We start from the raw sequence: 16,878 nt of genomic DNA on the forward strand, positions 1-16,878 counted from the left end.
CCGACTCATTTTCTGTAAGTAAAGTTAGCAGTTTACATTAAATGATCAAGTTACGTATATACGTAATTAACACTCCGGATCTGCCACACCGGATCAGGTTAGTAGTTCATTCCAGTCTCACAGCCATTCGTGTCTAAAATAAGATGATGGTGTTTCCCCAACCTCGAGAAGGGTCCCGCTGGCGAGTGCTGCTTGCCCCTAGCGGTTCGTTTTCACTTTCTTCACTGTGTTGAGCTCAAGCCAATAGCTCATCTGGACTCCTTCGCCTATGCAGTCCAAACAACTTCCTTCCTCCGCGGGCGCTGCTGAGACGCAGCTCTTCTATAAAGCTCGGGTCACTCGGACTCGCGAGCGCGCAGCGAGAGCAGCTCCTCTTAAGTGGCTCGACTTTTTTTTTCCTTTTTCTCTCCTTCCCGTTTGTTCTTCTGTCACCAAAGATGCGCAGAGCTTTACTGGCGCTGTTTGTCGCTTTAACGGGTTTCTCCTTACAAGCCGTCCCGCAGCCTCCCAAAACGGGCTTGTGTAATCACGACGAGTGCTACGCGATACACCGGGAGGCTGCAGACTTTGAAACGGCGAGGAACGTGTGCAGAAGTCGAGGGGGCCACCTGATGACAGTCCGATCGACGGTGCACAGCGACATCATTTCCATCCTAAAAGAGAACCTGCAGGGTCGTTTGTGGATTGGACTTGAGCTGCCCGCTGGACGCTGCGGCGACCCTTCAAAAGCTCTACGTGGATACCGATGGGTAACCGGAGAAGAAGCTACGGACTTCACGCAGTGGAGAGCGCAGGACTCAAGTGAATGTGGTCGGCGGTGTGTTTCTATTTCTATCGGTCAGCTGTGGGAAGAAAGTTCCTGTCTGGAGGCGGCTGATGGGTTTCTCTGCGAATATAACTTGAACGAAACCTGCCAAGCCCCCGAGCTCAAGGGGGTCTCGCTTACCTACCGCACACCATTTGGTTTTCAAACGACAGACACAGCTCAGCTGCCACCTGGGACCACAGCAACTGTGTCGTCCTCGGGTGTCAAACGCTACTGCGGCATAGATGGTAAGTGGGCACTCGGACCCTGGGATTGCCAATATGAAAACGGAGGGTGCAGCCACAAGTGTGAAATGGAGCGAAGTAAAGCGAAGTGCTTCTGTCCTGAAGGGTTACAGTTAGAGGAGAACCAAGTGACATGTGAGACCCCAGATCCATGCAGGGACCACCCCTGTGAGCACCTGTGTGTACCCCAGATGGACCGTTACATCTGCACGTGTCGAGAGGGCTACAGACTGGGCGATAATGGCTCAAAATGCCTGGACGTGGATGAGTGCCAGCTGGCCCGAGTCTGCGAAGTCGGCCAGGTCTGTGCCAACACGCCGGGCAGCTTTCAGTGCGCCTGCCCAGCGGGGTATCAAAAGGTCAGCGGGAGGTGCGAAGGCTACACGCCGAGTCTCAAAGTGGTAAGGAGAGCGGAGTGCCCACCGGGCTTCGAAATGGTGAACGGGATGTGTGAAGACCTAGACGAGTGCGAGGCGGCCCCTTGCGAACACGAGTGCGCCAACACGCCAGGGGGGTTCAACTGCTCCTGTCTCGAAGGGTTTCGTCAAAACAAGTTTGAACCCACCAAATGTGACGAAGTCTGTCAGAGCGAAAAGTGCACGGCGACGTGCGACCCGAACAACGGGGACACATGTGACTGTCCAGAAGGGTACCTGCTCGACAACGAGGGGGACACTCAGGTCTGTGTGGACATCGACGAGTGCGACAGCGGCACGTTTTGTGAGCAGCTGTGTGACAATTCGTTTGGAAGTTACGCCTGTCACTGCAAAGACGGATACGAGCTACAAGACGACGGCTATTCGTGCACACCGTTCAACGTGACGAGCGTCACTCCTGAAGAACCTGTCACCCCGACCGCCAACGTCACTGTCATCGAGCCGTCGGCGAAGTTACCCGGGGTGCTCCTTGGGGTCCTCATCTGCGTCCTCGCCATCGTCATCTTAGTGTGCTGTGTGTACCGAGCGTTCAAACAGCGGGCAAAGTGGCAGGCGGCCGCGGCGACAGAGTCCAAGACCACCGATCTGGACCGGGACGGCGGGCTTCAGCAAGTCACCACTGACAAATGCGTCAAGAAATATTCACTTGAGAGCAAAGATTTAAAGGCGCATACGTGACACACTGTTATTGATGCGGTACTAACTTTATCGATTGTTTTCTTTGAAAACGATGGCACTTGCAGGTAGACACAAGAAAATGGACACCTTTTATATATCTGTGCAAATGTAGGCATAATACTGGGTGGTGAAACGCATCCTTTAAATATTTATAACGCGACACTTGTGCGCTTCGAGAAATACAAGTTATGACACTTTACCGAGCACCCATTCATAATGCCTCCTTCTGACTCGATTACGCTAATCCACATTGGGCCTGGGGAGCTGGGGCCAATCTCATACAGCACAGGGCGCAAGGCAGGAACACACCCAGGACGGGGCGCACATCCCGGGGCGAGTTTAGTGTCGCCAGTCCACCTGACCTGCATATCTTTGGACTGCGAGAGGAAGCCCACCAAAACACGGGGAGAACATGCAAACTCCACACAGGGAGGACCCGGGACGAGGCGGCTGTGTTATCGCTGCGCCACCGTGCCACCCAATCCTAAACGTGATAAGCTTTACAAGTGAAAGTTTACTGAAAGAGAAAACGTAAAAGTGTTACTCATGAGCACGCTTTCATTGTCAGTGAATTTTTATGCTTACAACATTAGAAATCATTATTTCACAATAAATAAATAAATAATAACTTGAAGTTCCACAGCTCAATGTGCAGGTGTTCAGTTCTTCAAGCCCGGAGATTCCGTCCTTGACGCTGACAAATCGGTTTGATGCTCTTTGATTTCTTATGTGAAATGGTTTTGTAAACCGTGTATGGTAAACTTCACTTTAACGATCGACGTTTTATTAGATTTGATGTAACATGACATTGTCCCAACTATTTGTTGGAGGAAATTGACTCCTCGTTGTCTGTTATAACAAGAGGTGCACTGTTAGAGATAAACGGCATTTTATTTCATTTTGTCTTCAGTTCGATGTAAGGTACTCTTATCAACACTAAATAATAATAAGAATAAAATATTGGAATTAATTATGTCAACGGGTTTCACATAAATAGCATAATCAATTTGTTACAGTTTTAGACATACACGTCAGTTTGTGTAGCTACAACGTGATTTGTTTTACTAAAACCTGTAAATTATTTTTTAATAACGGAATATGTTCATCTTTATTTAAACGGGTCCGTTAATAATAGACATTTGATTTAGATACAACTTTATTTGTTCTCCGCTGGAAATGTTGGCGTTTTGTAGAAGCTCTTTAAATAGAAAACAAGTTCATCAATGCAAAGAATAAAACATCTGTAAGTTTAAATCAAACAGTCCAATGGTTACCACGATTTAAATGCTTGGTTTTCTTTGTAATTCTACGTGTGCCTATTGTGTTGTACTCAGAAAGAAGAAAAGTTTGTCATAAATGTGCGCAAAGTAAATCTATCCATCCATTTTCTAACCCGCTGAATTCGAATACAGGGTCACGGGGGTCTGCTGGAGCCAATCCCAGCCAACACAGGGCACAAGGCAGGAACCAATCCTGGGCAGGGTGCCAACCCACCGCATATATAAAATAAAATCATAAATGAACTTCCACAGGCGTAGAAAATCCACACCGTGCAGTTAAAAATCCAACTTGCTTTCCAGCTGTGCAAAGATTGTGGGCCGAAAAAGGGGCGTGTCTTTATGTAAAGTATCCCAATATGCAAATGTAGGGCAATCATGTAAACAAAACTTGTTTATCTGACGCTGAATCGACTTAATGTAACTGTGTGTAGTGACGGTGGACGTGCCGAGCTTTGAGTAAAAAAGTGTTAACAAGATTGACATAAAATAAGCGAACAAAGGCAGCAGTCCTGGAAACGGATTATACCACTGATTAAAAGAAAGGATGAAACGAAATGCAGCAAGCAGGACTCAATGTTTAACACTAAGAGTTTAATTAACACATTTTTAAAAAGATACGCAAATAAGGATAACAAAATACACATGCGAGTGCAAGTAAATCGAACCACAAAGTTTTATAAAGATGGGGTAATACAAATAAAACAAATCTAGACTTTTGTTTCAGTGTCAATTGCGTTAACGTGACACTTCAGACATTTGTAACTACGCAGCACTAGAAAACAACATCATTTGAAGTTAAAATTCACTAAAATACTTCAAGTAAACATCCCTGTTTGTTCTTTTTTTTCAGTGAATAGTTTCTGCTTGGCAGTGTGATCCTCCTTTTAGTGCCTCGTATCTTTTAAAATTAATTTTAAATACATCCTGCAAATCCCTCCCGGCAGTGTACCCCGCTTCTGCGCCATGGAGATCCCCTTAAAACCGGCGGTTGTGTCACTGCGCTACGGGGTGTGCGCTTCCGTCACGTGGCTCTTCACGTTATTTAGCGTATTTTAAGTGATAGCACACATCAAATAATCACGTCTGTTGATCTTATGTAGCTTTATAGTTAATGCTGGCTTTATTCTATAGACGTCACCATGACCCATATACATTACAATAAATGAAGACTCATTTCTATTCACTTGCATTCCGTGACCTTCAGTAATACTGATGGTTTCCTCTTTGTCATTATATAACATTTTTTCTATTTATTATGTGTCTTATTTTATGTTCATATATTTTATTTCTATTTATGCTTTTATGTTAATTGTTTTGTGTTTCTTTTATTCTATTATTGTAAAGCACTTTGGCCACAGCGTTACTATGTTGTTTTAAATGTGCTATATAAATAAATTGACATTGAATTATTTTCTTTTAACTAAAGTGTAATCCGTCTCGCAAGTTGTTTCCTTTACTCGCCAGTTTTATGTTCGTTTTATTCAAAATGAACACATTTTTAACAATCAAAACACGGGATGTCCATTTTCACCAAACACAACCGAATTACGTTGATTGCGCTTAAAATAAAGCCGTTTTATGCACGTGACTTTCCTGTATTTGCATAAAGAGACGCCCCTTTTGTTGCATTGTGGTCCAAGGGAACTCCTCACACCTTTATAAACGCAGTGCAGGACCTTACAGCACGTGGATTTCTTTTCTGAAGTCCGTGGGCTTTGTGTGGTTGTGGATTTCTGACTTTCTGTGGCCCACCCGACATCTGCAGCGCATCTTTTTCTTTGACTCCAATATTACTGAGTGAATAACCTGAGATCGCAATCATCCAAAACTGACTCAAGATGGACTCGTCTTCCAGATTTTTTAATATAGAATAATAATTATATAAATATTATTGATTGTATGATAATGTGGGGTGTAACCATGTGCATTCAGCACGGGTAAGGTGGTGTATATAAAAACTGAAATGTGTTAAATATTACACTGTTGGTAACATTTTTTGAGTCTAAAATCTTTTCTTCAACCTTATGCATTTTAAAAATTTCAGTTGTAAAAATTAGAATAACGAAACAACACATTTCAAAATTTCACGATGCATTTTAATGTCAATTTGTCTTACAATTGAATGTAAAACATACAAAATGGACCCACAAGTATTTTTTAAATGCAGGGATGGCGATAAATGTAACCTTTTAAAGTTAATGAAAACAAGTCACAATAAATGCATCCTGACTCTTTCTCGGGTATTTTGCTTCATATGACCATTTTTGTTAAACTTTAGAATCTAAATCTCTTCAATTCTATGAATCTACAAAAAAATAAAAAGTTATTTTAAGGTTATGTGATTTCACTTTCATGGAAATTTCCCATACAAAAGTTCGACCCAAATATCTTTTTCAGTGTAAAGTCCTATATGTGTGGATTAATGAACTTATTCAAGTTCAAATCAGTTAAATAAGAGGTAGTCGGCTTTTCACGCCGGAGAGACGAGACGTTCCATGCGCCTACCCGGATGAGCCCCCTCACATTGGGACCCGAGTGCTGCGGTGGGACAGGTCGACGTCTTGGCACCACACCAGTTCTGCTCCCCAACAGGCCTGACCCCACGTGGTTTCAGGACGTGGACGCGCTCCAGTGACGCGAGATGATAACTGGACTCCTTCATGTGTGTCTCTTCAGAGGGTCCTTGGGGGGGGCCGCTGGTTTGACTTTGTGCTGCTCACGGAGTCCTAGATGAGGCACATGACCTGCATTGTGAGGGAGCGTCGGTTACAGCCATGTGACGCGATTACCCGAGGGTGATCCGGCTTGCAGGACCCTCATTGTTGAGGACCAGGCCGAGGGGACGCTCACATAACACCTGGCTGTGGCAGATAGAGGGTCATTTCTGGGAGGTGGGACTGGACCACATGTCTGTATTGCTGCCAACCAGGACTCCGAGCTGTTTGGTCGTGTGGTGGGTGGGCAGTACCAGTGCCTGCTCCCCAACCTGACCTGACTTGAAGTCGGCTTTAATCAATAAGAACCCAAAAAGCTGAGTGGCATCATTGGAATTCAGTTTTATCGACGATTGCACTTTCTGCCACAGTGCAGACGTGTGACGTGGTGGCCTTTAAGTGACACTTCGACTTGTGTCTGCTGTGTTATTCTCTCTGTTAGTCTTTAAACTGTCGGATGTGTCTGGAGACGCTCTTAGTGCTGTGCAACTCCATGGAGGTTTGATACGGTCAGAGTCTAACATGAGAAAGGCGCTATATAAATGCAATGTATTATTATAATGTCAGTTTGTGTTTATATTGTGGTACGGAGCACAAATGTAAAAAGAATGTCTGGCTTCATCTTAAAATAATGAAGAAAACACATCGGGCAGAATTTAGGGTTTGTAACATCAAGTCCAGTTTATTCAGCACTTGGTGTTCTGCCCGGCTGATTGATGCCAGCGTGTGTCACAACTGATAGAAGTTCAAGGAATGTGGGGACCCCTGCTTGATTTTGTGATGGGTCCACTGCATATGCATTTGATTCCTTGGGCTTTAAAAAAGATTTCCAATTTGTAGACAAAGCCAACATCTTTAACGTTTTAGTAGGTGACCAGCAGGATGCAAGAGATGAAGGAAACCTGAGCTGAGCCTGCCTGACCACATTTCGAATGATGAACCCTTTGGGATTTTACAAATCTTTTTGGCCACTATTCATGGCTATTTATGGAAGCTGGTAGGGCTCCAAATAAATTAAGTGCCTTTCTGGAACCTTCTCATGGATGGTTCTCTTGGGGTCTTAAAATGGCTCCCCTGTGGCATCGCTTTGAAGAACCACAATGGTGGACGTGATCATTAAAAAGGGACCGGCAGGACTCGGACTCCTCTCCCTGTCTGAATGTTCTGCAGCTGCACTCTGACTCTCAAAGCCAGGATGTCTGGAGGTCTCACTTTGACCCCAGACTGGATGAAGACCCTGAGGGATTTTGTATGCAGTATGAATGCTTCAGTTGAAGACCCTCTTTTTCTGTGCATTTCTCTCTGAATGGTGATGTCTTTCTTTGAATGGTCTACAGGTTTGAAGATGGATGGATGGCTCTTTTTGTGGCCAAGTCTAATCTTGTGGTGTTCTCTTTGGGTCTGAGCTCTCCACTTGTCGTGATCACCTTTTGTCCCCTTGTCCTGTCACACTTGTTCCCAAACATTCCCCTTGACTAATGCTGATGCTATGGATGAAAGTGTCTGCTAAATTAATAAATACACATCTATACAATGACATATGATGCTGCATGAAAATTTATTTATGTGTTTTTATTCATTTCTTCAAAAGCAAAACAACTGCCTTCTAACTGGCACTGCACAGGGGGACACGTCCGGTGCTGCAATCAGCAGAATGTTCTTCAAGAGACTCGTTTGACGGGTGTGCACAAGGGAGGACGTGAGCGAGTGGGCCCCTGGTGTCCCATCCAGAGATGGTCTCGAATGTTGTGCTCAACACGGTGGTCCAAGGCCCTTGACTTCTCCTACAAGGTTTTACAGTGACACTGAACTGAGTGTGTTTGAGAACAGTAGCTTAGGCCAAAGTTCATCTCTTTAAATGTACGGAATTACTGGCCCGTGGTGGTATCCTTCAGACAGCTACTTGTAAATGTTATTGCTAGAAACGGAAAGTTATCAGACGTCTCAGAAATAAAATTCACCACAAAGTACTGAAACTCAGCAAAACAAATAGATGATAGGCACTAGGCAAGATATCTAAATATAAAAGAAGCTATATTAGACATAGATTTGAATGGCACTATACAAGGTATATCATTATAAATACACTTTTAAATATGCAGATCTGAAAGGCGCTATACAAAATAAATAATATAAAAAGCGCTATATTAGAATAGGTATAAAACGGGCTACGCATATATGAAAGTCACTATATTAGATAAGTAAATAGATGGAAGGGTTCATTTCTTGCGTGGTTGTCATCCGATCGCGAAGTCGCCCTCTTCTGGCCGCAAGTGGAATAACAGCAGATTTCTTAGCCACTTTCGCCACAAATTCGGGTGTACAGCGCAAGTGCTGATCTTGACACAGACTGCGCTTTCTTTCTGCTCGCCACATAATGAGCGGTGAAACTCGCGCGTCTTAAGGGCGATTCCCGGCAGTAAACTGTAATCTTGTGCTCTTTTCTTTGGTTTAAAACTCTCTACTTGTGAAGATCAATTTTTTTTCACGCTTGTTGTTCCTTGACTGTCCCCCAGACTGATGTTTATTCGATTATGTTCACCTCCTTTGTAAGTCGCTTTGGATAAAATTGTAAGCCAAATGAGTAAATGTACATTTGTGCAACGAAGTATGAAACTGATTGAATACATTTTTAAATGTTTTTTATTTGTCACACATTTTACATGGAATATATTTCTTTGATAAAATGAATAATTATAAACGGGCCTTGTTTTCAGTTATTTTAACATTGTTTGATAAAAGCAATGAGGGCGGCCCAGTGGGTACATAAGTCAAAGGGTAAATAGCTGGAAACTGCCCTGTGGAAAAAATCTCTCTCTAAATCTATATATATATATATATATATATACTGTACACTCACCAAAAGGATTATTAGGAACACCTGTTCAATTTCCCATTAATGCAATTTTCTAATCAACCAATCACATGGCAGTTGCTTCAATGCATTTAGGGGTGTGGTCCTGGTCAAGACAATCTCCTGAACTCCAAACTGAATGTCAGAATGGGACAGAAAGCAATTTGGAGCGTGGCATGGTTGTTGGTGCCAGATGAGCCGGTCTGAGTATTTCACAATCTGCTCAGTTACTGGGATTTTCACGTACAACCATTTCTAGGGTTTACAAAGAATGGTGTGAAAAGGGAAAAACATCCAGTATGCGGCAGTCCTGTGGGCGAAAATGCCTTGTTGATGCTAGAGGTCAGAGGAGAATGAATGGGCCGACTGATTCAAGCTGATAGAAGAGCAACTTTGACTGAAATAACCACTCGTTACAACCGAGGTATGCAGCAAAGCATTTGTGAAGCCACAACACGCACAGCCTTGAGGCGGATGGGCTACAACAGCAGAAGACCCCACCAGGTACCACTCATCTCCACTACAAATAGGAAAAAGAGGCTACAATGTGCATAAGCTCACCAAAATTGGACAGTTGAAGACTAGAAAAATGTTACCTGGTCTGATGAGTCTCGATTTCTGTTGAGACATTCAAATGGTAGAGTCAGAATTTGGCGTAAACAGAATGAGAACATGGATCCATCATGCCTTGTTACTACTGTGCAGGCTGGTGGTGGTGGTGTAATGGTGTGGGGGATGTTTTCTTGGCACACTTTAGGCCCCTTAGTGCCAATTGGGCATCGTTTAAATGCCACGGGCTACCTGAGCATTGTTTCTGACCATGTCCATCCCTTCATGACCACCATGTACCCATCCTCTGATGGCTACTTCCAGCAGGATAATGCACCATGTCACAAAGCTCGAATCATTTCAAATTGGTTTCTTGAACATGACAATGAGTTCACTGTACTAAAATGGCCCCCACAGTCACCAGATCTCAACCCAATAGAGCATCTTTTGGGATGTGGTGGAACGGGAGCTTCGTGCCCTGGATGTGCATCCCACAAATCTCCATCAACTGCAAGATGCTATCCTATCAATATGGGCCAACATTTGTAAAGAATGCTTTCAGCACCTTGTTGAATCAATGCCACGTAGAATTAAGACAGTTCTGAAGGCGAAAGGGGGTCAAACACCGTATTAGTATGGTGGTCCTAATAATCCTTTAGGTGAGTGTAGATTTGTGTGTGTGTGTATGTATGTATGTATGTATGTATGTATGTATGTATGTATGTATGTATGTATGTGTGTGTGTATATATAAATGAGAGATAAATATGTAAGACCTTATAACGTAACACCAGAATAAAAGCACAATGTAAGATATATACATAAACGGTGCTATAGACAGTGTACATAATATAATAGGCGAAATATAACAGACAAAATAGATCGAGGTTAATTTCTCCTGTCGTTATCTGATCGCCCTCTGCTGGCCACAAGTGGTATAACAGCAAAAGCCGGCCACTTCGCCACAAATTCGGGTTTACAGCGCAACTGAAGATCCTTAAACAGGCTGCGCTTTATTTCTGCCTCGCCATACAATGAGACATACACGAGATTAAATTGCAAGATTCATGTTATGGCCGTTGAAGAATAAGAAATATTTGTTGTAAGCAAAATACGGAAATTACTTGCAAAAAGATTTTAATTACAGTATTGTGATTTATAATAAATTATATTTATATAGCGCATTTCTCATTCTCAAAGCACTTTCGTTTTTCCCGGTAAGCTCTTCAGTTTGTGGAATGCCAAAAATGGGAAATACATGCTGTTAAGTTAAATAGAAACAGATCACTTTAAGCCAAGGAGCTCGATTCTTGCGCCGAATTGCGAAGTCGCCCTCTGCTGGCCGTTTGTTGCATAGAAAAACAGACTGTTCAGCTACATTACCCAAAGAAAATCGACTTTTCGGGGTTTTGGTCATAAGCGCCGAATTTAAAACAGATTTATATTTACTTTTCGACCGACATTTCTTAAATTGAATTGCTAATATGCAAGCGCACTTTAAACTAGAGCATAACTATAACATCTTGCGATGTGTCCTAACGATCTTTATTTTACATTTATTAATACACAGTACTTGTTCTAGAAGACAGCGAAAAAAAAAAAAAACCTTTACTCTGAAAGTAATGAAGAAGGGTCTCGCAGTAGAATTTTGTCTAATAAATTCTACAATTTGTGGAACACAAAAATAGGAAATACATTGGAATTAATTGAAAATATTAGACAGATTGTTTGTTTATCTCCATCTATTCGAACAAAGAGTAGTGTCCTTAGAAGAGCGAATGTGCCTGCTCCCTGACGGACTTGAGCCCACCGAGGGGTGTTCCTCGCCTGTGTCCGGTGCTGCTTCCAGGGTTACTGTGTGGTGGTGACGGTGGACTGTCACCTGCTCCGTCTTATGCCACTTAGACCGGAAAACTCGGGTTCCCTTCGTAGCACATCTCCACTGGGTTCCCAGAACTCAAACACGGACAGACTGCCATTGTCCTTTCCACCTGAGCCCAGTTACACGTGTATGGCCGCAGTGGTAATGCTGATAAATTAACCATGTCGGTTCCTAATATTGTTACGTGACTTTATTATTTAAGTGAAGACCTTTTAAAACAATAAAACAGAGTAACACATGGGGTTAGATGTGCTTAGCTGTTTAGTAAACGCAGCCTTGTGGGGCGGCAAACTGGGGGTATCCCATACAAATTGCAATATAACGACACCTTTCTGTTCACATTACAGTGGTTAAGCGGCAAAAACATTTGCAGTACTCCGAGCCGCCTTAAGAGGTCAGTGAGCGCGCATTTGGCAGTGGAATAAAAAAGAAAAGGAAAAACTCTCTTTCCAGTAAGGCTCAGAGATAAACGTTCATTAAAAAGATCAAGAATGCCATTCACAATCTTTGTTTTTTGTATTGTGTTTTTTATTTTATTTAACGCATAGCATTCCATGCAATCAAGCGATGATGATTGAACGTTGCTTAAGTGCCTTTAACACTGAATCTTTTTAGTGTAAAATTACATTTTTATAGTACCTTAAAAATATATACTATTTTAAAGCGCTTCAGGAGTTTCTTTCTTGTAAAACTGGCTAAATGCTTGGACACTGCTCTTTTTATGTACTTTTATACAGTCCCTCCCATAATATAAACTATAAATGCTTGAACAATTTTCAGATTCTTTCTTTCTTTTTATATTTCATTTCATTACGTGAACATAAATGTGCCTTTACCAACACAAACTTTTACAAACATCTTGAACATTGTTGAGACGTTTTAGTGTAGAATTGATATTTTATAGGACCTTACATATTATGCACTATTTCAAAGCGTTTGAATTGTTTTTCTCTCTCTCGTACTCTCTTTCTTTCTTTCATAATGTAAAATTGGCTCATTAACTAATAGAAAAGTCTGGCTGATGTGATGGACTTTCACCCACATGAAGATTCCACAAAGACCCCCTTTCGACCCCAAGTAACTCCGCTTCATAAGTAACTGAATCGATGACGCCAGATTGGTGAAATCCCAGGGGGATTCCTGATTTTTAACAGGATCCTCACTTTATGTGACCACCGAGGCTCCGTAGTAACCGACCGTAAAAGTGCTTCCAATGTCACTCTAACAATCTGACTCTTCGGCCTGCGTACTTAATAAATATTATCCGGCAGAACTGACTGATTAGAAAATGCCGCTTTTATAGTCTTGTCCCTGTAGGTGACGTGAAAACCTCCTCTTGCCGAGACTTCACCGAGCACCATGAGAGTTCTGCAGTTTACACTTCCACTCAAAGCAGCTAACCAGAGTTTCTCAAACTTTAAATATTTGCGACCCGTGCATTGAAGCGAGGCGCACATTTCAGTAGCGATGTACATCGAGTGGCCGCTAGGTGGCACCGTTCATCATAGAGCGCACTACGTGCGCTGTCACAAAACGCTTTTATTTCAGAGGTTGCTGACTCCGCATTTGATTTTTTTTTTTCTTTTTAAAACTCGGACCCTTTAAAACAGGGAGGAGAAATGGTGGTCCTTGAGGGCCACAGTGGCTACAGGGTTTTGCTCCAATTTACGCAGTTGCTTCATGAGAAGTCATTTATTGCTCAAGTGCTTCATTTTTGTGGCCACGCTTGATAAGATTTAGAAACCTTAACTGCTTATTTAAGTCATGAACGGCCTCATAGCCTGATTTTAATGGCTCCCTAATAACAATAAGACGTAAATGATTAAGGAGCCAGGAGTTCTCCATCCGGATTTTTTTCCTTTAACACCCGCGAGGATTTATCGTGCATTATTTGGTTTAATAAAATACTTAGAAGGAAGCTGAAGAGAAAAAAAAAAAATAAAGGCTGAAATGTACTCATCCAAATTTAGGCTTCAAATCATTTCGACAAAATCATTAGAAAGAGAAAAGAACCTACGAAATAAGAATAACCTGACACTGCAGAGTTAACAAGGCATGATATTAAATCAGACTTGTTATCAGCCAACAATTTGAATAAAACTCTGCAGCCACTGCTTTCCCCCAGCAACGACTCTGATCACCTCTGCATTAAATAAATCCGAAGTGTAAAGTTGCCAGCCTCCCGCAAGTGTTCTGCAAGTGAACAGATTCCGTCTAATACACTGATCGGTGGTCGACAGGCATCAATGCCCAGTCTCGCTAGTATTCCGGGTGCGGTCGGCAGGCACCTTTCAAGGCGGCAGCCCCGATGAATTCCTTATCTAATTCGAATCTCAACCGTGAGCCCCGTGGGAACTGAAGCACTCAGGTAGGCAGTTTCCCAATCCACTGGCGCTCGATGCCCCGCCCACGCACTCGATTGGCTGTTTCCTGCCCCCCAGGCCGCACGTTCTGATTTCTTATTCCTGGCAGCTAACCAAACAGATCTGGCGTCCTTCGCCCAGCCCCGCTCGAAACTTCCTTCCTCTGCAGGCGCTGATGGGACGGGGCTTTGGTGAGTCACAATCACGTAAGGAATGCGGCTTTACCTTTCCCAAAGTAGTGAGATCTGTTGGGAGGTTCGACGATCTCCTTGTTCTTCTTCTCTTCCTCAGTAGCGCGCGCTGTCACCAAAGATGTGCAGAGCCTTACTGACGCTGTTTGTCGCTTTCCCAGTTTTCTCGTTACAAGCCGACAGCGAGTCGCCCAGAGAGGGCTTTTGTATCCTCAGTGACTGCTACACGATACACCAGGGGGCTGCAGACTTTGACACGGCGAGCGGCGTGTGCGGGACTAAAGGGGGCCACCTGATGACAGTCCGATCGACGGTGCAGAGAGATATCTTTTCAATCTGTATGGGTACCCTGCAGGGTCGCTTCTGGATTGGACTTGAGCTGCCCGCTGGACGCTGTGGTGACCCCTCAAAAGCACTACGTGGGTACCGGTGGGTAACCGGAGAGGAAACTACGGACTTCACGTCGTGGAAAACACAGGACTCGACAGAGTGTGGCCAGAAGTGTGTCTCCGTCTCCAAAGATCAGCTGTGGGAAGAAAGTTCATGTCTGGAGGCGGCTGATGGGTTTCTCTGTGAATTCCGATTTAATAAAACCTGTGAGCCCGCTGAGCTGGAGGGATTATCGCTTACCTACCACACACCGTTGGGTTTTCAGACGACACACACCCAAACTTCTTTGCCACCTGGTACAGTAGCAATTACGTCTCCCACCGGATACAAACTGTACTGTGACATCAATGACTGGAAACCGGGTCCCTGGGATTGCCAACATGAAAACGGCGGTTGCAGCCACACGTGTACAATGGAGGGAGGTAACGCGAAGTGCATCTGCCCTGAAGGACTACAGTTAGAGGAGAACCAAGTGACCTGTCAGGCGCCCGACCCATGCAGGAGCCACCCCTGTGCGCACGTGTGTGTCCCCCAGAAGGACAGTTACAGCTGCCTGTGCCGAGGGGGCTACAGACTGGACCAGGATGGCTCGACATGCGTGGACGTGGATGAATGCAAACAGGAGCGAGTCTGCAAAGCTGACCAGGTCTGCGTCAACACACTGGGTAGCTTTCAATGTACCTGCCCACTGGGGTTCAAAATGGTGAGGGGCAAGTGTGAAGATTACGCCCCCAGCTCGGAAATGTTAAGGGCCAGGGGCTTATTGTGCCCACCGGGCTACACAATGGTGAATAGCACGTGTGAAGACCGAGACGAGTGCGAGTTCGCCCCGTGTGAACAGGAGTGCACGAACACACATGGGAGTTTCAGGTGTTCCTGTTTCGAAGGATTTCTTCCTAATAGAAAAGACCCCACGAAATGTGACAAACACTGTCAGTCAGAAAAGTGCCCGGGGATGTGCTATCTGAACGAGGGCAATTCGTGTGAGTGTCCCGATGGGTACATAATAGAGGATGAGGACACTGGCGTGTGCATTGACATCGACGAATGTGACGGCCAGTGGCCGTGTGACCACAACTGCACCAACACATTTGGGAGTTTCGTATGTCACTGCGACCATGGATTCAGGCTGGAAGACGATGGCAGTTCGTGCACAGCGTTACCCTCCACTAGCGTCACTCCTGTCACCGTCCTCCTAGTGACCCCGACCACGCACATCACCGTCAAAGAGCCCTCGCTGATCTCACCCGTTGCGCTCCTGGTATCTGTCGTCAGTGTCCTCATCCTGGTGGTCTTAGTCTTCTGTACGCACCGAGCGTTAAGGCAGAGGGCGAAGTGGGACACCGCGGCAGACTACAAGAGTGCAGAACTGGACCGGGATGGTGGGCTTCAGCAAGTCACCATTGAGAAATACATCAGGAAATATTCGTTCATCACAAATGATTTAAAGGCGCATACGTGACACTCTGGACTACTTTTAAGATCTAGGAGTCTAATGGCTCGGGCACAGACTGCCGGAAATGATGCCCCCTTGCAACGAGAGGATTATAACGCGTATCATATCTGTATATGTGACCAAAAAACGTGCAAACTCGGGTTTGGAAGAAATGTAAACTTTACAACATGTGCTATCGGAAGGATTTGAGGGCAAATTACTTCTGCTCGGGTTATCGGCACGATTGGACTGGGGTGCAGTTACCTGGCACTACGGGTTCACGGGGAAGGCATTGATACGTCGATTCAAAACAAGCGTCCGGAATATGAATGGCAGCCATTGAAAAGTCTCCTCCAAACAGCCGTTTAGAGTTTTAATTCTGTAACAGTAAGTGGAGCAAAAAAAATCACTTCAGGATTTGTGGGGCAAAATCAGGAATCGGCGATGGGCATTGTGCCAGTCTATTGAACATCTGCTTCACTTTGGGGGGCAATTTGAAAAAAAAGGGCGGAAGGGACACATTATATAATTTAAATCACCTTGAGCAGGACTGGGGGGTCTTAAATGAACTCATGGAGATGTCCAAACAAACGTCTGTACCTTCAGACAATTGTATGAATCAGCGGTAAAAGCAAATGAAAAGTTTTAATGACTTTGTAATGTTTAAAATTGTATTATATTGTGTTTATTATCGAGCAAAAATATTATTTATACCACAATTAACATTTAATAAAATGAAAGTCAGTGAGCTAAAGAATTTGAGTTTCTAAGTAAATGCAATAAAGCAGTAAATCAACATCTTCTTTTAGTGGCCCTTCTGCCCTACTGAGCAGGAAGACTGCAGTTGAAGCCCACAAGGGTCACACAGCTCTCGATGAGCCCCCTGGCTTTGTGACGCTTTACTCCACATTCCTCCCTGTGAATTGCAAAGGTATCGACTGATGACTCAAAATCGGTTAACACTGGATAAGTCTGGGCATGAGAGTACGGGAGTCTTCATCTGCAACAGACTGGCATCCTGTGTAGGGCTGGTTTCTGTCCAAGGTCTTATGCCAC

At 44.1% G+C, this 16,878-nt stretch overlaps 1 protein-coding gene across 1 annotated transcript; it reads left to right on the top strand.

Moving 5' to 3' along the window:
• The first annotated feature begins 394 nt into the window (after positions 1–394).
• On the top strand, positions 395–16,315 carry LOC120516420. The gene is made up of 3 exons (XM_039738067.1): positions 395–2,161; positions 4,390–4,453; positions 14,101–16,315. Exons 1-3 carry the CDS (start codon positions 438–440, stop codon positions 15,847–15,849), a joined length of 3,537 nt encoding a protein of 1,178 aa, XP_039594001.1. The 5' UTR covers positions 395–437; the 3' UTR covers positions 15,850–16,315.
• Positions 16,316–16,878: the final 563 nt, after the last annotated feature.

Source organism: Polypterus senegalus, chromosome 16, assembly GCF_016835505.1.
Source record: "Polypterus senegalus isolate Bchr_013 chromosome 16, ASM1683550v1, whole genome shotgun sequence".
NCBI lineage: Eukaryota > Metazoa > Chordata > Cladistia > Polypteriformes > Polypteridae > Polypterus > Polypterus senegalus.

Bases quoted from the DNA above. Each gene is read 5' to 3' on its own strand.
- LOC120516420 (XM_039738067.1), top strand. From the start codon at position 438: ATGCGCAGAGCTTTACTGGCGCTGTTTGTCGCTTTAACGGGTTTCTCC. The intron at 2,162-4,389 runs GTGACACACTGT...CCCTCCCGGCAG, and splicing joins AAAGATTTAAAGGCGCATAC to TGTACCCCGCTTCTGCGCCA. The intron at 4,454-14,100 runs GTGTGCGCTTCC...CTTCCTCAGTAG, and splicing joins TTGTGTCACTGCGCTACGGG to CGCGCGCTGTCACCAAAGAT.